Raw genomic sequence first — 10088 nt, forward strand, 5'->3', positions numbered from 1 at the left:
ATGTGAAGAGCCTTGTAACTCCATGACAATCCAATCCAGTTCACAAAATTCATTGAAACAGGATAAGAAACTGGATGAAACCGTAACGTCAGCTGAGTTGCCATCAAAGAATTGCACCAATCTGAGTGATTTTATGTCCCATATGGTCTAGGGGTTAGGATCCCTGGTTTTCACCCAGGTGGCCCGGGTTCGATTCCCGGTATGGGAACTGTCCTTCACCTTTAGGAGACACAATGACTTCCTCAACTGTTCGGCTTGTATTGGGTTTGTAGAAATCCTAAATGTGACCCATGTCAAATGCTACAAAGCTTTGGCATATTTGCCCCGTAGGATCAGCGCCCTCTTCTGTATATCAATATGATAACAGTTCATCTCCCATATGGTCTAGCGGTTAGGATTCCTGGTTTTCACCCAGGTGGCCCGGGTTCAACTCCCGGTATGGGAACTGTCCTTCACCTTTAGGAGACACGATGACTTCCTCAACTGTTCGGCATCAACCTGGAGTCAGGATGTTGTTATGTTTGCGACCACCAAGGTCAAATTTGGACGTGGAGTCTGAAATCTGTGGTCCGACACGTTACACTCAACCTTTCTCTGACCTCTTCGCCTCTTCCCAGACAACACGGCGTGGATCCTGACGCGGCGCGGCGGCTGGTCGCAGCAGGACCAGACCGTGTTCTACCTGCCCGTCTTCGTCTCGGACGGCGAGCAGCCGGTGAAGACCAGCACCAGCACGCTGACCATCCGCGTGTGCAGCTGCGACCACGAGGGCAACGTCATGTCGTGCAACGCCGAGGCCTACAGCCTGCCCGCCAGCCTCAGCAGGGGGGCGCTCATCGCCATCCTGGCCTGTATCTTCGTCCTGCTCGGTGAGGCGGGGCTTTATATGTGTGGAATTAACTTTGACCTTGAAATTTCAAAAGCTTGTGTTATATATATATTGCTGACCTTTTCATATTTTCCCTTTCCCCCAGTGATGATCCTGCTCATGCTCTCCCTGCGCACCCACCGTAAGAAGCCCTTCCTGTGCGACGAGGAGGAGAACGTCCACGAGAACATCGTGCGCTACGACGACGAGGGCGGCGGCGAGGAGGACACCGAGGCCTTCGACATCGGCGCCATGTGGAACCCGCGCGAGGCGCACCACCACCCGGGCAAGATGAGGCAGGACATGCTGCCCGAGATCGAGAGCTTGTCCCGTTACGTCCCTCAGGCCTGCGTGATGGGCGGCGGCGGGGACAGTAACGTTCAGGGCTACGTGCTGGCGAAGCTCCTGGAGGCCGACGTGGACCCGTGCGCCCCGCCGTACGACTCGCTGCAGACCTACGCCTACGAGGGCGAGGGTTCGGTCGCCGAGTCGCTCAGCTCGCTGCAGTCGGGGACGTCCAACACCGACCACGACTACGACTACCTCAACGACTGGGGGCCTCGTTTCAAAAAACTGGCCGAGATGTACGGCGTGCTGGAGACAAACAGTCCTCCCATGTGGTAGAACTCCTGAACCTTTGCCTTTTTAAAAAAAAAATTCATCTAAGACAAACAACAAAAAGAGAAAAACAAATCGTCAGAGAAGATTCATAAACGGACAAAAAGGAAATGACACAATAAATCCAGGATGCGCTCACGTCCACATCCACGACTGTTAGCACTGGAAGTCCTGCCGAAGCCTCGACTCTCCGCGGCCTCGGAGGCCTGAGGTTTTAAATCTCCCCCGGAGACGGAGCTTCAGAGACGGAGCTTCAGAGACGGAGCTTCAGAGACGGGGCTGGATCGGCAGCCTCGCGGCTTCAAAGCACATAACACGCCCCCGTCTGACCCGGTGCACCGAGTTGAGCCATCTAAAGCCGAGAGATGAAAAACAAAGACTACCTGACTCAATTCAGCACGAGAGACAGACTCTGAAAAAGCCGATCGGACTCTTGATGCGCCTGAAGCCACAACCATTAAAAAAGAATAGTGCTGCGATCGGAGACGTCGTTGTCATGTTGTTTCATCCGTGGCAGGTCTTAATTTATGTGTCTCATGTGCCGTATTTATATATCTTTTGCTAAATTATTTGGGTACTTTAAACTGCAGCCGTGCGACGATGTCTTTAAAAAAAGATCCTGTAACATACCAGATGTAAAACTGCCCTCGTTTCCTTTAAGTCTGTAAGAAAAAGAACTGTTTTTCATTGGTTTTCCAAAATGTCACATTGACACGATGCTGTAATTTCATGTTTGGTGTTTTTGCATCATTTGTATTGTAGCTGTTTTTGTTTTGTTCCAAAAACATGACGCAGTTCATTCGTTCTTGTTTGGGATGGAACCGGATGTGTCGCGTGTTCGACGGGGACACGTCGCCCGAGTCGCCTTTCGTTTGAGATCCACCGCCGTGCCGACGAGAGTCCGACGGCCACGAGGCTCGGCCCGTCAGAGACACGGTGACGTCGTCGTCCTCCAGAACCTGTGGGACGACAGAGACACGGATCATCAAAGTGCCAAATGTAAAAATGAAATAAATGTTCAACACTCCAAAAGACAAAACCAGGAGCGGATTGAAGGTGGAACGTTTTTGATAATTCGACTGCGACTTTACTGCTACAGTCAAGTGGTATGTGAATGTAGATACTTTTTTGTATTCTTGGTAATAAAAAGAAGTTGAAAAACTAAAAGGTGTCGCCCCTCCGTCCTTCATCCTTCATCCTCCGTCCTCCATTCTTCTTCCTCCGTCCTCCATCCTCCGTCCTTCTTCCTCCGTCCTCCATTCTTCTTCCTCCGTCCTCCATCCTCCGTTCTTCATCCTCCGTCCTCCATCACCCATCCTCCGTCCTTCATCCTTCGTCCTCCATTCTTCATCCTCCGTCCTCCTTTCTTCATCCTCCGTCCTCCATCCTCCATCCTCCATTCTTCATCCTCCGTCCTCCTTTCTTCATCCTCCGTCCTCCATCCTTCTTCCTCTGTCCTCCATCCTCCGTTCTTCATCCTCCATCCTCCTTCCTCCGTCCTTCGTCCTCCGTCCTCCGTCCTCCTTCCTCCGTCATCCTTCCTTCGTCCTCCTTCCTCCGTCCTTCGTCCTCCGTCCTCTGTCCTTCATCCTCCGTCCTTCATCCTCCATCCTCCGTCCTCTGTCCTTCATCCTCCGTCATCCATCCTCCTTCCTCCGTCCTTCGTCCTCCTTCCTCCGTCCTCCGTCCTCCTTCCTCCTTCCTCCTTCCTCCTTCCTCCTTCCTCCGTCCTCCGTCCTTCGTCCTCAATCCTCCGTCCTCCTCCCTGAATCGTCCCTCTCTGAAACGTCTCGGTTGTGGAAATGAGTAGATTTTGAATCATAAACAGTTTTTCTTCCTGGCGAGCGAGGAACATTAACACGATCCCCCTGAAGCGTGACAGAGACGTTTAGTCCTCCAACAGATAAAGCAGCTTTTTAAATTTGCAATCAGACGCCAAATTGTCCTCCAAAGTGTTATCGCACCAGTTGGTTTTCATTACAGTTTCCCCTCAAAGTGCCTTATTTGGTGCATTGTATTTTTTGTTTTGTGGAGATAATGTTTGGCGTTGATTAAAAGACCTGACCCCCCCCCCCCCCCCCCCCCCGTGTACCTGCGCCTCCAGCTCCGCTCGCAGCATCGTTCCATCTCACTGCTTTTCACAGGAACACTGTATGTGAACGGGCGCAATATTTGCCAGTGGGAACCAATCAATTAAAATAAAACATCAGTCTCCACTTAATTGCTTCTGTCAATCAAGGAGACGGCAATGAAAGACAGGAAAGACAGAAGGAAAAGAGGAGAGAGAGAAGAGAGGAGAGAGAGAAGAGAGAAAAGAGGAGAGAGAGAAGAGGAGAGAGAGAAGAGAGGAGAGAGAGAGAAGAGAGGAGAGAAGAGAGGAGAGAGAGAGAGATGAGAGGAGAGAGAGAAGAGAGAGAGGAGAGAGAGAAGAGAGGAGAGAAGAGAGAAGAGAGAAGAGAGAGAAGAGAGAGAGAAGAGAGGAGAGAGAGAAGAGGAGAGAGAGAAGAGAGGAGAGAGAGAGAAGAGAGGAGAGAAGAGAGGAGAGAGAGAGAGAGGAGAGATGAGAGGAGAGAGAGAAGAGAGAAGAGAGAGAGGAGAGAGAGAAGAGAGGAGAGAAGAGAGAAGAGAGAGAAGAGAGGAGAGAGAGAAGAGAGAAGAGAGAGAGGAGAGAGAGAGAAGAGAGAAGAGAGAGAGGAGAGAGAGAAGAGAGGAGAGAGAGAAGAGAGGAGAGAGAGAGGAGAGAGAGAAGAGAGGAGAGAAGAGAGAAGAGAGAAGAGAGAGAAGAGAGAGAGAAGAGAGAGAGAAGAGAGGAGAGAGAGAAGAGGAGAGAGAGAAGAGAGGAGAGAGAGAAGAGAGGAGAGAAGAGAGGAGAGAGAGAGAGAGGAGAGATGAGAGAAGAGAGAAGAGAGGAGAGAGAAGAGAGAAGAGAGAGAGAAGAGAGAAGAGAGAGAGGAGAGAGAGAGAAGAGAGAAGAGAGAGAGGAGAGATGAGAAGAGAGGAGAGAGAGAAGAGAGAGAAGAGAGGAGAGAGAGAAGAGAGGAGAGAGAAGAGAGGAGAGAGAGAAGAGAGAGAAGAGAGGAGAGAGAGAAGAGAGGAGAGAGAAGAGAGGAGAGAGAAGAGAGGAGAGAGAAGAGAGGAGAGATGAGAGAGAGAAGAGAGAAGAGAGAGAAGAGAGGAGAGAGAAGAGAGGAGAGAGAAGAGAGGAGAGAGAAGAGAGGAGAGAGAAGAGAGGAGAGAGAGGAGAGGAGAGAGAGGAGAGAGAGAAGAGAGAAGAGAGGAGAGAGAGAAGAGAGAAGAGAGAGAAGAGAAGAGAGGAGAGAGAGGAGAGGAGAGAGAAGAGAGAGAAGAGAGGAGAGAGAGGAGAGAGAGAAGAGAGAAGAGAGGAGAGAGAGAAGAGAGAAGAGAGAGAAGAGAGGAGAGAGAGAAGAGAGGAGAGAGAAGAGAGGAGAGAGAGAAGAGAGGAGAGAGAGGAGAGGAGAGAGAAGAGAGGAGAGAGAGAAGAGAGGAGAGAGAGAGAGAGAAGAGAGGAGAGAGAAGAGAGAGAAGAGAGGAGAGAGAAGAGAGAGAAGAGAGGAGAGAGGAGAGAGAAGAGAGAAGAGAGAGAAGAGAGGAGAGAAGAGAGAAGGGAGAAGAGAGAGAAGAGAGGAGAGAGGAGAGAGAAGAGAGAAGAGAGAGAAGAGAGGAGAGAAGAGAGAAGGGAGAGAGGAAAGAAGGAGGAAAACTGAATTTTCCATCTTCCGTTCCTCATCACAAACAGCAGCTCTGTTCCACCTGCCGGGCGTCAGAAGATGAGACTGTAATATTATAATATTCCCCAGGTTTTAAAATTACAACTACACACCAGGGATCCTGCTCTCGCTCGTCTCCCGTCGTCTTCACAAAGGATCTTCAAACCTCCATCTTTCTGACACTGACACGTTTTCACCATCCAGGGTCCAGGTTATTACAAAGCTGTTTATTTATGCCCATATATTGAAAATACACATAAACACACACACACACACTCTCACACACACACACACTCACACACACACACACACACACACTCACACACACTCACACACACACACACACTCACACACACACTCACACACACACACACACACACACACACACTCACACTCACACACACACACACACTCACACACACTCACACACACTCACACACACACACACACACTCACACACACACACACACACACACACACACTCACACACACACTCACACACACTCACACACTCACACACTCACACACTCACACACAGACACACTCACACACACTCACACACACTCACACACACTCACACACACACACACTCACACACACACTCACACACACTCACACACACTCACACACACACACACACTCACACACACACACTCACACACACACACTCACACTCACACACTCACACTCACACACTCACACACTCACACACTCACACACTCACACACAGACACACTCACACACTCACACACACTCACACACACTCACACACACACACACTCACACACACACTCACACACACTCACACACACTCACACACACACACACTCACACACACTCACACACACTCACACACACACACACACACACACACACACACTCACACACACACACGCAGGAGCCAGAAGTGCTAGATGTAGTTTTGTTGAGCATTAAGAAGTTTGAGCTTCACTTCTTCCCTCGGAATCGACTGAATCTGTTTCCCCGCCTCCAGCGCTCTTGCTCGAGGGCACCACAGCGAGATTACGTGGCTGAACAACCTTGATGGTCCAGACTGAGGTCTCTATCTGGGGTGTGAGTGTCGGCTTGACGACGGGATGAAGGTGGATTTGCGAGGACAGAAATGCGTGAGAGCGTCTTGTCAGGTCATGATGCATATTCCCGGGATGAGACGCACTTTGTTTCCAGACGAGTATGACCTCCTCTAATCCGTCACGCCGCCTCTGCAGCCTCCCCGGCGCATTTATTCAGGCCCAGAGGCGTAAACAGATCGATGGGCTCGGAGCGGCGAGAGATGGAGCCTGTAACGGGGTCAAACGCTGCTCCACGTGAAAACACCGAGAGAATAATCAGATATAGGAGCCTGAGACTGTGATGTTGGGGGTTTAAATGTGTGAATGAACACACGTTCACGTCATGTGGCAGTGTGGTTGTTGTTGAGTTCCATAGAAAATCCCTGAAACTCTCAGAAGTGTTGACTCTTTGCACTTTATCGTTATCACGACCTGCAGTTGTTGGTGGGAACGGGAAGCAGCAGACACCCAAAATAAATCCTCCATTTCAAGAAATTGTGCAAACAAATGAAGGTAAAGTAAACGGGGGAACTGGGGCTAATAGGTGCTGTTCAAATCAAGACACTTCAGAAAAACTGTTTCTATTATCCAACTGATTATGGAAAATAAAACCATGCTGATTATTCTCTCCGCGAACAAACCACATGCAGCCAAACAACATTCTCCAGAACATTAACTCAATTGTTCGCCACCAATTTCCTTCCACAGATGCAGATTGCAGCTTCCTCTTGAGGTCCAGTACCAACAATCGACGTTGGTTACAAAAGGACTGATCACAGATCTCCAGCAGCAGGCTAGAGGAGCGCCGGCAAGCTCGGATTCCGATTGGTTCCCCTTGATTGGAGCGTCGCACCGGGAGCCGCTAGAATCAGGACCCCAGAATCAACCTCAACAGGATTCGTGATCCAAAGAAGAGATTAGGCCGGTAAGTTAGGAGTGCGCCTTGTGGCCGCATCGGGTCGTGAACATCCTCTTCAACTCGTCCGCGAGACGTAATAACGCACATGACCTCTAGGGGCAGCGCGTGACCGCCACAAAAAGTGGCGACACAAGTTTTGAAGTGTCACAACGTCATCGATTCAAGGGCGTCACACAGCGTACGCTGACATCGCCCGGTGTCCAATGCAAATGTGGACGTCCCGTGGTGCGCCCTCTAGTGGAATACTCCAGGAACATGCGAACGATTAAGATCACAGCGCATTTGGGCGTCTGCACAAAAAGAATACGTGGCCAACATCTCTGGCTTCAGACAACACTGCTCTGCAAAAGGCGGATGGATTCATCGGGAGATTAATATGTTCATTCTGCAGTTTATTATCCGTACATAACTTTGCCTCTTTTGAACCTCGACGACGACCACGATGTGGACGTGAAAGCTTGAACAGGATCGTGCGCCTCATCGGATGGATTATAACTCTGCTCTGATGTATTATTCATTTCTTCAGATTTGGCGTCTGGGGACGGAAGCTGAACTGAAACTTGTATTTTCTCCCCCGGTGATTCTTTCTTTCTTTTCCTCCTCTCTTATCTTTGCAGGCGTCGCGCAGGCGGTTCGCAGTACCGGCCTCCTGTTGTGCCGTCTGATCAAAGGATAATTACGGGGCTTTGTCTGGACGTCTTCAAATGGTTTTCATGTTCTGACGTGTGTTTTAAAAGGAGGGGAACTCGTAAAATGCACATTTCCTGCATTCCACAGTCGGTCCTGACGGAGAGAAGAGGGAGGACACAGAGCGGAGACATGCAGTGTCTCGTTTCTGAAGGAAAAATGAAGATGTCATACCACTATTGTGATTATTTGACCCAGGTACTGTCGGTCATCGAAAATTGTTCGGAGGCGTGAATGTGAGAACTGAGCTTCTTTTTCTTTTTTGGATCAATCTTAGGATACATTCCAGTATTCTGTATTCCTCTCCATATACACCTCTTTGTTATCCAGTAACTGTGAAAGTGGTTTATTGCTACACAATATTTACGAGTAATAAAATAAAAGTAGATCGATTGTGATGAATGATAGCATAAATGATAAGGGTTTGTAAAGTGTGATGACCACATGCAGGAATGACTTCCTGAGTCTACGTCCGTCTGTGATTGGCCGACACGTCGGGAAGCGGCCGGGAGCCTGCGACTTGGACGACATCCTCCTTTCTGATGTCCACGACAACATCACCGGCCTGGCAGGTGGTGGATGGTTAGTGAAAATGGCTGCCCCAGCGTTTTCTCCACAACTGATGGATTAGACGAGCCGGAGCAGAGCTCAGCGCAGCCTCCACTGCATGGTCCATTTCAACTGGGGTTGAAAGAAAACAAGTGTGTGTGTGTGTGTGTGTGTGTGTGTGTGTGTAAGAGTAGAGGGATGCAGGTGTGTGTTTCTGTGTGTGTGTGTGTGTGTGTGTGTGTGTGTGTGTGTGTGTGTGTGTAAGAGTAGAGGGATGCAGGTGTGTGTTTCTGTGTGTGTGTGTGTGTGTGCATATATTTTCTTGTCTGCCTTTATGATTGGGAGCTTATGAAATTGCACAGCTTGCAGAAAACGGGCTCGCGGGCCCCGTGTGACGACGGCACAATAAGAGGTTTCCACAGTCAATACCCCGGTACAGTCCAATCATTTGCACAGGGCCGAGCAGCGCCGTGAACTATCCCCAATCAATCAGTGGGTGAATAAATTACACCGGCGACGGGACGGACGAGGAAATGCGGCGGCAACAAGACACACAAGGCGGCAGAGAGCGAGAGAGAGAGGAAATAACATCCAGGTCCACATTCCTGATGTGAAAATGTGTGAATGTAAATGTCTACCGGCTCCCGACATCATCGATGTTGCCACGAGCTTTCAGCTCAGTTTATAAAGCGCCCCGTCGCCACCCACGGCAAATAATCTGTGTCTAATTAAGAAACAATCCAATTGACCATAATAAAGACTCCATGTGACCTGTGAGGGTCAATTCTGTCTTTAATGGGTTTGATAGGATTTGCTGAATTTCGGGAGAGAAGATGAAGAAGTTGGACGCGACACCTGAAACTAGACATGAGCCGGGATGTGGCGACGCCCAGGAAGGAACGAGAAAGAGCTGACTGAGATGTCGAGTGTCGGCGGAGGTTATCTGCCATTTCGTGGGGCTGAAGAAGAAACTGTACGGAAGAAGTGAAGAGTGAAAGCAGCAGGTTCTGGACGATGGAGCCGCTGCTAATGGACGGGGATTATTTCTGATATGAAGCTAAAACGCAGAAGTTTGGACGCGGCCTGTTATGATGACGTTAATAGAAGCTGCAAGAAATGTTTTGCATTTTAATTGACAATCATCTGATCAATTCAAAATCATTTTCTGCTCTACTTTACAACAATACGCTCAAACGTCCCATGACAAGGCTCCGCGCTGGATGAGACACACACATGAAACGCACAGCGCCTCGTCTTTCCCCTCCGCCGCCACGCCAACAGGCCCTGGCGAAGATTGACAGAACTCTCCGACAAAGGGGCGTCGTCTTAACACAAGCCTCCGCTCCTAGTTGGGCGTTTCTCTCTCGGCGGGTGTCCCTGCGGTCCTCGACACCCCCTCCTCGAGAGGACAAGAAGACCCTGACGGGCACGGAGAGACAGATGAGCAGGGAGAGAGCGGGGAAGAAGGCCTATCCATTAAATCAGTAATCAAGCCAAGAGCCGGCGAGTCGGTCGCGGGAGGTCAAAGTCCAGGAGAATCCTGGGGCCCACAAAAGAAATGCGCCGCGTGTGAGATTAAGTCCTTGAAGTGTGACTGCACGAGGGAATCGGGGGAATTGTGGACGTCAGAGAGACTTCCAGGGAGT

At 49.9% G+C, this 10088-nt stretch overlaps 2 protein-coding genes and 2 non-coding genes across 7 annotated transcripts in view; all 4 read left to right on the forward strand.

The window, feature by feature from the left end:
- Positions 1-2653, forward strand: part of LOC118290899 (cadherin-20-like) — a 59878-nt gene extending 57225 nt beyond the window's left edge. For all 4 annotated transcript variants that reach the window (XM_035618643.2, XM_035618644.2, XM_035618642.2 and 1 more), the window contains 2 exons: positions 618-869; positions 975-2653. In XM_035618643.2, coding sequence (XP_035474536.1) covers positions 618-869; positions 975-1492 — 770 coding nt within the window. In that variant the 3' untranslated portion in view covers positions 1493-2653. The remainder of the gene's footprint in view (positions 1-617; positions 870-974) is intronic.
- On the forward strand, positions 137-208 carry trnae-uuc. Its single transcript has one exon. It is a non-coding gene; the product is annotated as a tRNA-Glu (tRNA).
- Positions 374-445, forward strand: trnae-uuc. Its single transcript has one exon. It is a non-coding gene; the product is annotated as a tRNA-Glu (tRNA).
- A 1118-nt stretch (positions 2654-3771) lies between the features above and the next one.
- Positions 3772-5385, forward strand: LOC124849768 (trichohyalin-like; the record flags this gene model as incomplete). Its single annotated transcript, XM_047329986.1, is given in 1 exon segment — positions 3772-5385. A coding segment is annotated over 1 exon segment (1440 nt), but the record flags the coding sequence as incomplete, so codon positions are not given.
- Positions 5386-10088: the final 4703 nt, after the last annotated feature.

The sequence above is a fragment of the Scophthalmus maximus genome, chromosome 21, assembly GCF_022379125.1.
Source record: "Scophthalmus maximus strain ysfricsl-2021 chromosome 21, ASM2237912v1, whole genome shotgun sequence".
NCBI lineage: Eukaryota > Metazoa > Chordata > Actinopteri > Pleuronectiformes > Scophthalmidae > Scophthalmus > Scophthalmus maximus.